This window comes from Simochromis diagramma, unplaced genomic scaffold (assembly GCF_900408965.1).
Source record: "Simochromis diagramma unplaced genomic scaffold, fSimDia1.1 OVJJ01000323.1, whole genome shotgun sequence".
Taxonomy (NCBI): Eukaryota; Metazoa; Chordata; class Actinopteri; order Cichliformes; family Cichlidae; genus Simochromis; species Simochromis diagramma.
Window position 1 is genome coordinate 776,769 of NW_024386770.1, and position 13,485 is coordinate 790,253.

The window sequence follows — 13,485 nt, forward strand, 5'->3', positions numbered from 1 at the left end:
TATTTCATATTAATAAAAATTGATCTTTAAACGCAGCTTTTGTAAATTCTGCTGGTTTTTTTTTTGTTTTTTTTTAAACAAAAATCTTCCAAAATAAACTAAAGTTAGAACAGAAACAAACAGAAGCTTGGACTTGATGTCCAAAACGTCTTTTTTATATTGAAGTGATATCAGCTGAAGTTTAACTGATGCCAGGCTGTATAGAGGACCACAAGAGCCACGTGCATCGAAATAAAAAGTTCTGTGCTTAATTAATGAATTGTAGAATAAAATCTGCATTTGTAAATTCATTTTTGAATTCCAATTTAATAAACTGCATTTCAACTCCAGAGAATACCACCTGGTTCAACAATCTTTTCATCTGATTATTGGGAAAACCGTTTTCTTCTGAGAGATGCTGCTACAGCTGAACTTGAGCCCAAAGAAACAACAAAGTTTAGTTCCCCTGGATTTTCCATGGAAAATTGTTTTTTCACTCATCCAGGTGACTTCTCCAGTGTCAGGGATGAATGATGAATGTATCTCTCACTGGAAACCATTGTGCCCAGTTAAAGTCAATCGACTTTTTTAAGCAGATGTTAGATGCTGTGCTCATGAGGACAATGGGTTTTAACTTGCAGCACAACACAAAGCTGCCGTACTGGATCAACGATCAAAACACTTAATTGAGCAGAATTAGGTCAAAATGTAATATCCTCATATGATGACACATCACACATGACCAGCATTGTTCTAAGAATGCAAACTTTCTTATTTGACGTTTCCACAGCTGCCAGAAAGGGACAGATTTCTGGCTGCTCTTAACGAGTGCTCGTTGCTCTCGTTTTCTTTGGAATTGCTGCACAGAGGATGTAACACCCGTGATAAGCACTGAGGTGTGTCCTTGTCAGCAATCAGCCATCCTCAGTTTCCAGGTTAGAAAAGTGGAACCAGAAGATATTCAAATGCATCTCTCCACAGCTGCCGATGAATTCTACAAAAAACAAAGTTTGTTAAAAACATTTGCAGGTGAATCACCACTGATTTATCACTGACATCCATTTACTCAAAGATTACTGACAAGTGGATAACTAGAATATATAGTTTATAATTTCAACAATGTACTGTAAGAAATGGAACTTTATATGACAAACGTGGTGCTTGTGGAATTTTTAACAAGGACCCTACAAAACTTTACAGTACTCATGCTGCCAAACTTCTGACAGCTAGGTGTGCAGTTCCTGCTTTAAATGCATTCACTGTTAAGATTAAGAAATCTAAGTGATAAAAGGCCAGAAGTGTTTGAACTCGCTTATGAACCTAAATCACTGAGGCCGTCTCTCCTGCATGAAGTTCAGGTGCTGGTTTTCCAATGTGTGCGTCTGATGCCCCAAAGCTGCCTCAGAGCTGTAACACCATCAATGGCTGCAGTATGGAACAGATGTGGGTGTGTCCTCATCTCCCAGAGTCCAAACCGTCATCAAACAGCCCTACAGACACAAAAACTGTCCCTGTGTGTTGGACCTGCGACAGACTGGCGACCTGTCCAGGGTGTACCCCGCCTCTCACCCTATGACAGCTGGGATAGGCTCCAGCGCCCCCCGCGACCCTGAAAAGGAGAAGCGGAAGCGAATGGATGGATGGATGGATGAATTAAATATGTCAATAATTATTAAATGTGCCAATAATTATTTAATTAAATGAGTTTTAAATATTTATTTAATTAATTATTGCCACATTTAATTAATTATTTAATGGTGTATTTATTAATTCATTATGTCAGTCCTGGCGTTCCATATCTGTGGGAGTCTGAAGGCGCTTATCTTTTGCCTGCTGTTGCCTCCCTCTTGAGGCCAAACAACGAACAGCAGGCAGCGTAAAGCGACGTGGATGTCGCGAAGGCGGAAGTTTAACGTTTTAGTCTGCACACGTTTGATGGCGGCGATTAAACCTGAAAAGGGCAAAACCCGGCTTTCTGTTCTTATTTGTGCTTCTTAAGTTTTTATACAGTTTATCTGACATTTAAGTCCTTCATCTACATACTGCTGCCTTCAGGCTGTAGCCATGGAAACAGGTTTGTAGCAGATTGTTTGGTCAATGCTAATCTGCTAGGCTAATATTTCCTGTAAGACAAAACGCCATAAATAAATCCGTAAGTTTTACTTTGTTGGCTTTAAAAGCGTGTCTGTGAGCAGCTGATGGTATTTACATGTGCTCCGTCTTGTTTTTCTACTTTGACTACGAAGCATTCCGCAAACAGACAAAGCGGCGTTAAATTGAATGGAGTCTGGCGGCGCTGGGATTACGAGTTTTATTTAAGGGAGTTAAAGGAAGTAAAGGTTCTGGTTGTTTTTAAATGTAATTGAATGTGTTGTTAAAGACGTTGGTACACTCATGATTAGCTTTAAGTCAGGCTGCAGAGTGTCGGCCTTTTCTGTCCTGATCACAACGTCCCAAGAAATTATTCCGATTGACAACAAACCTGATTTATCAGCTAACGTGAGTGTGTTTGAAGATGACCTGGCATGGACGCTGAAGACTGTACTCCGAGACTCGCTCTTTAATTCGGCTCTCAATAATTCATCCTTATATTAAATTTAATTTCCGAGCTGCCTGTTTAAAGTTTTCAGGTTGAATTAAAACAATGTGCCTCTAAATTGCTTTTTTTCTAATGGAGTCTGGTATAAAAACATGCGTTCTCGTGGGTGTGTTACGTTGGCGTGTGTGTAGTGTGGATTGAATCCTTCGAGACATTATTGATGTTTAGATTTACTGTAATTAAATAATAGAAGTTAAAAGCATGTGCTCCTGATGATCTCAGGATAATCTGTGCTGTGGGTTTGAATGTCGTGTTGCTGATTAACTCGTGTGCTTCCCGGTGCAGACGAGCAGGCCAGGAACCGTTTCCAGTTGGAGCTCGAGTTCGTCCAGTGTTTGGCGAATCCCAACTACCTGAACTGTGAGTGACTCTGTGATCAGAAACTCGCAGCTTCACATTTGCCAGAGTTTAACGTAGGTTTTGTGTGTTTGTTTCCAGTTCTGGCTCAGAGAGGCATCCTGAGGGACAGACCCTTCATCAACTACCTGAAGTACCTGCTGTACTGGAAGGAGCCTGAGTATGCCAAGTTCCTCAAGTACGGCGACGTGTTTGATCCTCAGTTTAGATGATTTTCTCTTTGAGGATAAAGTTGTGATGTTTGTAAACCCTTCTGTCAGCTGACCTCTGCTCTGTGACTCCGCCCCCTGCAGGTACCCCCACTGCCTGCACATGCTGGAGCTGCTGCAGTACGAGCACTTCAGGAAGGAGCTGGTGAACGCTCAGTGCGCCAAGTTCATCGACGAGCAGCAGCTGCTGCACTGGCAGCACTACTCACGAAAACGCATGCGGCTGCAGCAGGCGCTCGCTGAGCAAACGCAGGCGCAGCCACAGACGGCCCCGCCGCACGGCAATGCTGCCGCAAAATGACGACGGAGTTGGAGTGCTGCTGGGATACCGAGGTTATTTCTCCATTCACGTGAACATTAAAGACCGTGGGGGAGGAACTGAGGTGGCAGCTGATCAGCTGATGGGAAGCATCAGCTTTGAACTTCCTGTTGGGATTTTCAAGCTAAAATTTCTCCTGGATTTATGGATGTAACTATTTCCTGGAACTTGCCAGTCCTATGGTCTCAGCAGGAACAGACTGAAAACGAAAAGGCAGCAGAGGTTTTCATTTAAAGTCCTGCTGCTCAGCTGCAGAGCGAGCTCCTGCCTGATGGGGGCGTGCTTTTATCTGCGGCGATCACCTGAGTGTGACTGAAGTGTTCCGGGAGAGGGAAGTGGCTCGGCCTGTTTTCATCCTTTGTTCTAATAAAATGTTTGAAATGTGAAGAGTTTGTTTCTGTTTGCGTGTTGATTAAACCAATAAAGTTATGCAGGCTTTCTCTGAGTTAGTCGGCTCAATAACAACAATGACCTACCTCCTTTTCCTAACCACTTTTCCTTGACCTGAAATATCCTGACGTGAGGGAAAGAGGAGGTGCTCTGATGCAGGTCACATGAACACGATCTCACTTCATCACAAAGAGCTTTTCTCTTTTCTGTCAGAGCAAAGTTTCCCTCCATCGTCACTTCTACAGCAGAGCATTAAACAGTGATTCAGTGAGGGTGGCTCATGATGTGCATTTAAAGAGGAAACTCAATATTTCTTTTCTATTTTTAGATCCTGTTAGATTTAGATCCCGAAAACAGATCCGGTGGAAAAGAGCAGAGCAACAAGACAAAGCATCCCTGGCTGCAGAGCCTTGAGCACAAACACAGACAGAGAGCCCTCCTGGACCCTCTGTTTATTGACTGAGGGTGCGTTGTTACCTGCTGCTCTCACCTGTAAGAGTGTAAGCGCGTGTTTATGACAGGACATCTAAAGCAGCGGGAACCAAAACGGATGAAGGACCGAGGACTGAACGTGCAGTGAGGAGTGCAAACACCATTCTCAGAGGTCAGCTGGCTGATACAGCTAACAAACATTCTTTTATAAAATTAACTTCAAAAGAAACCCGGACATGTAGTTTAAGTCATTTTTGTTAAATACTGACACGACAAGCAGCCGTAATAGGATGGTTAATACACTAAAACCTAAACTATCATCGAACTATTTTTTCAAAATAATAAAGTCCGTTTATTTAAAAACAGGAAGCGTTGATCGGAGGACTGTTCAGCTAAAATAAATACACAAATAGTTCGATAGATAAATAAAATAATACCAGCAATAAAATGTAACAGAGGAAACAAAATCATAATAATACATCTGAGTAAAGTAAATCCACTCAGGAAACTAAATGAAGCTAAAATGTATTGAAAATAGAATAAAATAAAATATTTTTGCCGTTTTCTGGCGCTAAACGTCCTTATCTGCTTTTATTGTGAAGGACTCCGGAAGTTTTTTTGATTACGTTAGCGGAAGACACGGGACCGTTTTCTCCGTAACACCAGGGCCGTTGTGCGGTAACCGAGCGGTGCTGAGACGTGAGTCGTGCCTCGGTACCTGGATGGACGCCCAGCGGTTCAGTTAGCTAACGTTTAAGCGATGTTTTCGCTGATTTCCGCGGACACCGGGACGGGAAACGGTTGAGCGAGACGACGGTAACTCCTTGTTTCTTCATCATCACTGATTCATCGGGGTGTTTTGTTTAAAAGTGCCGACTCTAATGTAGCAACGGAGCGATCTGCAGTGACAGGTAGACTTAAAAAGTTTGTGGCCGCCTGGTGTGGGCATGCGCAGTTTGCAATATGGGGTTGAATAAACGTGATTTATGAAACTGTGGCTGAGTTAGCTTGTTAGCATTCTGATAAGGGAGTTGTTCATATTTGCTCATCTGTGAAGTGTGGAGGAGCGGAGCTAATGGCTCAGACTGTAAAGTGGCAGCCTGCAGGTCCAAGTCCAGGCTGGGTTAAACTGTAAATTAGAGTCACAGCGTCACCTGTGACCTTTAAACTCACATACCTTTTATTCTTTGACTAACAGGGTTCAAAATAATCAAAGCTTCAGTTCCGCTAGTTTTAACTCCTGCCTCTTTATGCCAGTTTTCTTTTGATTGGCTGCCCCTCATAAACAGAACATTTAATCAGCAGGTGGGCGGGGCTTCTTCTGGAGAGCAAAGCCAAAACCAGCAAAATGATCATTTTGCTGCTCGGAAATATTTCACATTAATCAGTTATCACCTAGTTATCCGTCTGTGTGCTGTGTTTGATGTGAGCACGTAGCACTGGAACATAGATTTACAACAGGAAATGAGGTGGAGCAGATCAGCACGTACTGTATTCATACAGCATGCACGCTCATTATTAGCTGTTTACTCACTGTGATAACCAGACCTCATCTCGAGCGTTTGTGTCTCCGTGCTCAGTTCAGGTGGAGTCACCAGCACAGACCTGATGTTGCAGCGAGTGGCGGTGGTCGGTGCCGGAGCAGCCGGACTCTGCGCGGCCAGGCACATCCTGTCCCGTTCAGGCCGCTTCGCTCCTCCGGTGGTGTTCGAGCTCTCTGAAAACGTAGGCGGCACCTGGTGTTACGACGAACGTGTTGGAAAGCTTGATAACGGGCTGCCGGTGCACAGCAGCATGTACAGAGACCTCAGGTAGGCTCACCTGTCTGCACACCATCGATGGGCTCGCTGCGAGGGCCGGCTCCACGTTTCACGAGAGCAGCTTTGCATAATTTATGTTGTAAAGTCATCCTTAACGCTTCAGTCCTGACTCAACTAAAGCCTAAAGTCACAGTTGTTTCTGGTCCTTTCCTGTGGGCTCGTTCTCTCTGCAGTCTCCTACATTGACATGAACATGAGAGAAAGGCTGAGCTGCAGTGAAGTTTCCTTTCTGTGCTCGCAGTTAATGTTTTCTGATATTCCGACAGGACCAACCTGCCCAAGGAGGTGATGATGTTCCCGGACTTCCCCTTTGAACCCCAGCTTAGCAGCTTCCTCCCCCATCAGGAGGTCCAGAGGTACCTGGAGAGGTACTGCCAGAGCCACGGCATCCGGCCTCACATCCGGGTGAGTCGCCCGGGATTCTTCTGAGTCAGATTTAAGCTGCTGGCTCTCATAACACAGTCTGTGATGTCATGTAGTGAAGGGTGCAGGTGGCTGCTTTGTGAAACGTGTAGACTTTACGATTCAGTTAAAATCTTTATCGATGGCAGCATTTTGTATTTAATGCCCTTCGAGTGCAGAAAGGAAAATATCGACTCAGTAATGTTTTATTCCTTTCTTTGTTTTATTGTAGAGTGTTTACAGTATAAAGCGCCTGGAGGCAGCTGTTGTTTTAAATAACATTGATTGGATTGAAAATTGAAAAATGTCTGCATCTGTAAAAAGTAAGAGTGTGGAGTTTGTGGGAAAGACCACAGCGGTGACCATGGAGATGTTAACTCTGAGCCACAGTCTGAAGCGAGGCTCCAACCAGCTCGACTGCTTCTTGTATTTAACCAAGAGAGTAAAATCTGGTTCAACAGAGACCTGATCAGGATCACAGATGCACTCTGCAGTAGAAGATCTGAGGTTTCAAGTTTCCCAGCTGGATAAAAGCAGCTTTCGTTCGCTTGAACTTTCTGTTTTAACTCCTGGTACCAGAAACACGAGCGACAATCCTAACAGCTGTTCATAGGCAATAAAGACAATCAAGGCGATTACCCAGCATGCTTTGTACATGAAAATGTACCAGCGGTGTTGCTTCCTCAGGCTTAATGAAAGCTGTTCATAAAGCCTGGTGTGACACACCGAACTCAAACTCAAAACAAAGTTTTCATTTCCTTTTTCTTTATTCATCATCTCATTTATCTTCCCTCTGCAGGCACACGCTGTATTAAATAAACCATAAAACACAAATAAAGATCCAGCAGTTACACAAACACTACGTCACAGCACTAAACACAAAGTCCATCCATCCAATAGTAGTCCTGACCTGGTTAATGTTACGTGGCTGGTTATTTTTCAGAATCCCTGAAAGAAACAAGTGTGATTGTGGTTTGTTGTCCTGAGTTTTTTTTAGTTCTGGTTTATGAAGCCTGGACAGTGATCTGATTGGCTGTAACAGGGTGTTAAACATAAGGTAACATCGCTGCATCCAGGAACAGCCTGATGCTTCGTCACTGATGGAGTTTCTAATATGACTAAACTGCTCTCTAGTATAAAGCCAACACCTGAGTACCTGCCACCGGTGTGGACCCCAGGATCATCAGAGACTTGGAGACGATTTCAGCTCCGTCAATAAAAATCTGCTCGCCTTGAATTTTCTAAGAGATCTGATTTGTCTCAAATATGATACAATGCAAAAGTAAACCTCCCGCGGCGCCACTTTCACTCCTCACTGTGACTCTTTTTGTCAGTTCAACACTGTCGTGGAAAGCGTGAAGCCCGTCAATGTGACGACAGAGGGCGAGGTGGAGGAGAGGACGGCGTGGGAAGTGACATCATCTGATTCTTCAGGTCATCAGAAAACTGAGACGTTTGACTCTGTCTTCGTCTGCTCGGGGTGAGATCACACACTGCGTTCTGTCTAATGACCAGCAGGGGTAGTTTAAAGTTTTATTAAATCAAAGGTTAAACTACAGCATCTCATTGGCTAATGATCCGTAACACCTGGTCAGCGTGTGGCTGCGATTCAACATATTTGCATTCACCAATTATTCCAGAGTGGAACTTTAATACGATGTCTTTTTTTAAAAGTCTTTAAATGTTGACATTTACAAATAAAAGTGTGAATCTTGTGAAGTCTAAGATTTTGTGTTTTGGAGAAAGAAAAAGATTTTATCCAAAAGCAGAAAGTTACAAAGTGTGTATTAAAGCTCTTAATTTGAAGGTGAGCATTTTATTTTGAAACGACTCTGTAGGCTTTACTTCAGAATAAACGCCTCTGCCCCCTGCTGCCACTCGAGGGTGCCAAAGCTCTGAGTTCACCTGCTTCAGCGGCTCTTATTATTTTGACTCTTATTCTCGTCTGTTTTAAAGGCACTACTCAGACCCTCACATCCCACTCATACCAGGCATCGAGAACTTTAAAGGTAAAACAAACATTTATGCCTTCATAAAAAAAACAAAGCTTTTACAACAAGCAAGTATTTTAATGAAAAGTTCCTGATATGATAGAAATTTGTTTTTCTGAGGAGATTGAATGAATGCAGTGAACTGCTGATGACTTCATCAGGTTTATTCTTGTGTTTAAGCCTCAGTAACATCTGTAAACACTCAGTCGTGATTAATTAATCTGTGTCAGTTTAGTAAATCGAGGTTCGCTGGTGCTAGATTGGATCAGCGGAAGGACTGCGCTGCTCTTTCCTGACCATCAGAAAGTTGCAGAGCTCAGTCCTCTCCTTTCTGTCTGCTGCACACTGAAGGTGTGGACAGTTTTGCGAGTTCACAGCAGATCGTGACACTTCAAACTGAGCCGCATCGGTGTGAGCTTCAGGAATGTTCGTGCGGCTGGTTAGACACACCAGCATTGTTCTCGTTTTGTGCTGAATCCCCACAAAGCGTACCTCGGGGTGTGTTCAGACACCTCCGGTTGGTCTAACGTCCATCACTGGTCACCAGGTCTCTTAATTCTCGTTGTTCTTCTCCATACTGCGTTCAATAAACACAGTCTTGAGTATTCACAGCCCTGCCCATCGTCTATCATGTCGGCCAGCCTTGTGGGACAACTTTTACCCCGCCTACTCTGGAACAGCTGTCACCGCTGCACAGAGCATCCCTCCCAGTGATCCATTCTAGAACCAGTGTGCCTCTCTGTGTGCAGGGAAAGTGCTCCACAGTCACTCGTATCGATTCGCGGAGCCGTTTGCGGGTCAGTCGGTGGTCGTTCTGGGAGCCAAAGCATCAGGTCTGGATATTTCCCTCGAGTTGGCCAATGTGGGTGCCCAGGTAACTACTAACATCTGCATGCAGATGTATTATTTTTATTATTATTATCTTTATTTCTTGCATATTTTAGTTGACCTACCAGAATGCCTGACGAGCTGGGCACCAGTGGGTTCCTCCTCTGATGGGAGGAAGGTGCCAGGTGATAGACAGAGGGTGCATGTTCCTACATTTGTATTAACTGTTTGACAAAGCCACAGGGAGCCTCTGGTTAGAGAGCAGGAGGAAGAGGAGCGAGAGCAAAGACGTATAATTGTGTCTTTAAAGAAGTTAACAGCAGGTTACGCTGCATAACTGCAGCCTGGGACGAGCAGCGAGTGCAGAAAGCGTGTGACGGAGCTTTAGACTCACGGCGTGTTTTTCTTTCTTCATCTCACAGGTGACTCTGAGTCACCGCCGCCCTCGGATCACCTTCCCTCTGCCTGATGGGATTCAACAGTCCAGCTCAGTAGAGGCCGTCGAGGACGACGGCAGAATTCGCTTCCAGGTGACTGACCTCAACTGTATTAATCCTCCACTGCAGGAGTCCACCTGATACAGTGGCTTGCGAAAGTATTCGGCCCCCCAGCTCAGTCAGATTAGATGGACAGCGTTTGTGAACAGCAGTTTTCAGAGCTTGCCACAGATTCTGGATTGGATTTAGATCTGGACTTTGACTGGGCCGTTCTAACACATGGATATGTTTTGTTTTAAACCTTTCCATTGTTGCCCTGGCTTTATGTTTAGGGTCGTTGATGCTGGAAGCTGAACCTCCGCCCCAGTCTCAAGTCTTTTGCAGACTCCAAGAGGTTTTCTTCCAAGACTGCCCTGTATTTGGCTCCATCCATCTTCCCATCAACTCTGACCAGCTTCCCTGTCCCTGCTGAAGAGAAGCCCCCCCAGAGCATGATGCTGCCACCACCATATCTGACAGTGGGGATGGTGTGTTCAGAGTGATGTGCAGTGTTAGTTTTCACACATAGCGTTTTGCATTTTGGTCTCATCTGACCAGAGCAGCTTCTTCCACATGTTTGCTGTGTCCCCCACATGGCTTGTGGCAAACTGCAAACGGGGCTTCTTATGGTTTTCTGTTAACAATGGCTTTCTTCTTGCCACTCTTCCATGAAGGCCAACTTTGTGCAGTGCACGACTAATAGTTGTCCTATGGACAGATTCCCCCACCTGAGCTGTAGATCTCTGCAGCTCGTCCAGAGTCACCATGGGCCTCTTGGCTGCATTTCTGATCTCTCCTTGTTCGGCCTGTGAGTTTAGGTGGACGGCCTTGTCTTGGTAGCTTTACAGTTGTGCCGTACTCCTTCCATTTCTGAATGATGGCTTGAACACTGCTCCGTGGGATGTTCAAGGCTTGAGAAATCTTTTTGTAGCCTAAGCCTGCTTTAAATTTCTCAGTAACTTTATCCCTGACCTGTCTGCTGTGTTCTTTGGACTTCATGGTGTTGTTGCTCCCAATATTCTCTTAGACAACCTCTGAGGCCGTCACAGAGCAGCTGTATTTGTACTGACATTAGATTACACACAGGTGCACTCTGTTTAGTCATTAGCACTCATCAGGCAATGTCTATGTGCAACTGACTGCACTCAGGCCAAAGGGGCTGAATAATTACCACACCCCACTTTGCAGTTATTTATTTGTAACAAATGTTTGAATCATGTCTGATTTTCGTTCCACTTCTCACATGTGCACCACTTTGTGTTGGTCTTTTACGTGGAATTCCAATAAAACTGATTCATGTTTGTGGCTGTAATGTGACAAAATGTGGGAAAGTTCAAGGGGGCCGAATACTTTTGCAAACCACTGTATATAATAAAGTTCAAGCAGACGCCTCCTGTGATTGGTTGGTTGTATTTGACACTGTGATGGGTTCCAGGACGGCTCTGTGACGCAGGCGGATGTCCTGATGTTCTGCACCGGGTATAACTTCAGGTTTCCATTCTTGGACGCAGCCCAGCTGGGTCTGGACATCCAGAACCAGATGATGTCACCTCTGTACCGCTTTCTGGTGCCACCCGCCTTCCCCTCGCTCTTTTTCATCGGCATCTGCAAGATCATCTGCCCCTTCCCCAACTTCAACTGCCAGGTGAGCGGCAGTGTACCATCATACCCACTGTTCTCCACTGCAGCAGTCCCAGTGTCGACTTTCTAAGAAGCAGAGCGGACTTACTCTGGTTTGAATGCCGTTTGTTAGGTAGCTTCGGTTGTTAGGTTCATTTGTCTTCTATCGCTGCAGGTCCAGTTCGCCCTGGCCGTGTTGGAGGGCTCGGTCACGTTACCCTCTCGAGTTCAGATGGAGGATGAGGTCCGGCGGGAGCTGCAGGAGAAGCTGGAGCGGGGAGTCCAGCATCGCCACCTGCTGATCTTGGACCAGGATCAGTGGGAGTACTGCAACACACTGGCTCACACCGCTGGCTTCCCACTGCTGCCTACGGTCATACGCAGCCTGTATGAGGAGGTGTGGCGGCAGCGACAGATTCACCCCAAAAACTACCGGAAGCTCAATTACAGGCTGATCAGCGACTTGGAGTGGGAGCTGATCAATTAATCGGTGAAGGGCAGGTGTGCAAAGGAAGCTGAGTCTCTAGCGCCGCATCAGGCTGTACCTGAGAGGCCTGCTCCCTCTGCCCCTCTTCAAATTTACTACACTTGCTTTGATTGAGGACTTCCACCCTCATCCGTAATTATACTTTAATAAACTGATTAGCCAATGAAAACCTTTTATATTTAAACTCCCGCTGCAGCTAATAAAGGCTAATAAGTCATCAAACCAAAATACATCGACACTTCACTTAAAAGCAGCAGCATTGAACAAGCAAAGGTTATAGGATGCACAAATCTCGGATGAGCCCCCAATTTAGCTCAGAACACAAAGAGTGGTCTCAAGAACCACCTTACAAATATTCCAATGCTTCAACTTTTGTGCTTACTGTGTGATAAATGTTCTTGCCTGCTAAAGCCGCTGTTGAAAACACACGTCAGAATTTTATTGATCTAAAAGTCCAAAGTATTTAATACATATTGATTTGTGAAGGCTGCTTTTTACTCCCTGTGAGTCCGTGATGTAAACTGGTGTGACTCCAGAGCTGTCACTAATATATCTGACTGGAGTTTATAACAATGGCACTTTGCTTTTAGTTTTAATTACTATTATAAAGGACAGTTAGTGCTCACAGTTGTCCTGTGAAGAAACAGACACAGGAAGGGCGGTGCTGATTATTTGCAGGTTATAGAGACCTCCAGCACTGATGCTGGTACAGAGATGAGACTGAGTCTGTGCAACGAGGTGTTGGCAGGTTTTAGATGACACAAATAGAAGTAAATCTGTGACACCGACAGGCAGAAAGTGAAGCACTGCAGTAGGTTTTACCTCACAGTCTGAAGGTGTGATTAAAGCGCAGAGCGCGGCAGGATCGCGCGGCAGGATCGCGCGGCAGGATCGCAGGCCCCGTTTCCTCTCAGGAGTCGATTCAGCTCATTTTAAATGAGCTAATCAATCTGATTCTCAGGCCTTCAGAACTCATCTCACAGCATGGATCTAAATGTGTTTGCCCACAGCTGGCAGCAGACAGAGTGAGCTCTACACGGTGACATTATCACTAACTGCACTTTATATGCTGAGATTTGGACGGTCACTGTGTTTTTAATGGGCTGATCCCTGCAGCGATATCCTATGATTCAGGGCTGACGGGAACTCTCAAAGTGTAATCAGATTACTGTGAAATCATGGTTCCACAGAGGACCAAGCTTTGTAGATTTAATCACCTTCTAGTGCCACCCTCTGCTGTGATTAGCAGAGCTGCCTCTAATAAACATTGTACACTCAAATCTACCTCAATCGTTACAATAAACGTTCATTATTTCAAGGACAAAGACTCGCTGTGGATGAGTCAGAGATTAATAAGCACTAATTATTAAATGCAGAGAGGTCTATTAACACATAGTGAGTGAAGAAGAAACACCCAGTGCATCATGGGAATCCCCGGCAGCCTACGTCTATTGCAGCATAACTAAGGGAGGATTCAGGGTCACCTGGTCCAGCCCTAACTATATGCTTTAGCAAAAAGGAAAGTTTGAAGCCTAATCTTGAAAGTAGAGATAGTGTCTGTCTCCTGAATCCAAAC

General features: G+C 44.8%; 2 protein-coding genes across 6 annotated transcripts; both read left to right on the forward strand.

Moving 5' to 3' along the window:
- The first annotated feature begins 1,818 nt into the window (after positions 1-1,818).
- Positions 1,819-3,903, forward strand: med31 (mediator complex subunit 31). Its single transcript, XM_040038730.1, has 4 exons — positions 1,819-2,053; positions 2,864-2,938; positions 3,017-3,113; positions 3,229-3,903. The coding sequence occupies exons 1-4, from the start codon at positions 2,044-2,046 to the stop codon at positions 3,443-3,445; spliced, it is 399 nt and encodes a 132-aa protein (XP_039894664.1). The 5' UTR covers positions 1,819-2,043; the 3' UTR covers positions 3,446-3,903.
- A 1,011-nt stretch (positions 3,904-4,914) lies between these two features.
- Positions 4,915-13,215, forward strand: LOC120737664 (flavin-containing monooxygenase FMO GS-OX4). Of its 5 annotated transcripts, none has more exons than XM_040038501.1 (9): positions 4,915-5,085; positions 5,871-6,096; positions 6,372-6,510; positions 7,842-7,987; positions 8,464-8,516; positions 9,248-9,372; positions 9,749-9,856; positions 11,238-11,447; positions 11,598-13,215. In XM_040038501.1, exons 1-9 carry the CDS (start codon positions 5,046-5,048, stop codon positions 11,907-11,909), a joined length of 1,359 nt encoding a protein of 452 aa, XP_039894435.1. In that variant the 5' UTR covers positions 4,915-5,045; the 3' UTR covers positions 11,910-13,215. The 5 variants fall into 5 exon arrangements, with proteins under 5 accessions (XP_039894435.1, XP_039894452.1, XP_039894460.1 ...); XM_040038518.1 differs by having other exon boundaries at positions 4,922-5,101; XM_040038526.1 differs by having other exon boundaries at positions 4,922-5,085; positions 5,866-6,096.
- The last annotated feature ends 270 nt before the right edge of the window (positions 13,216-13,485 follow it).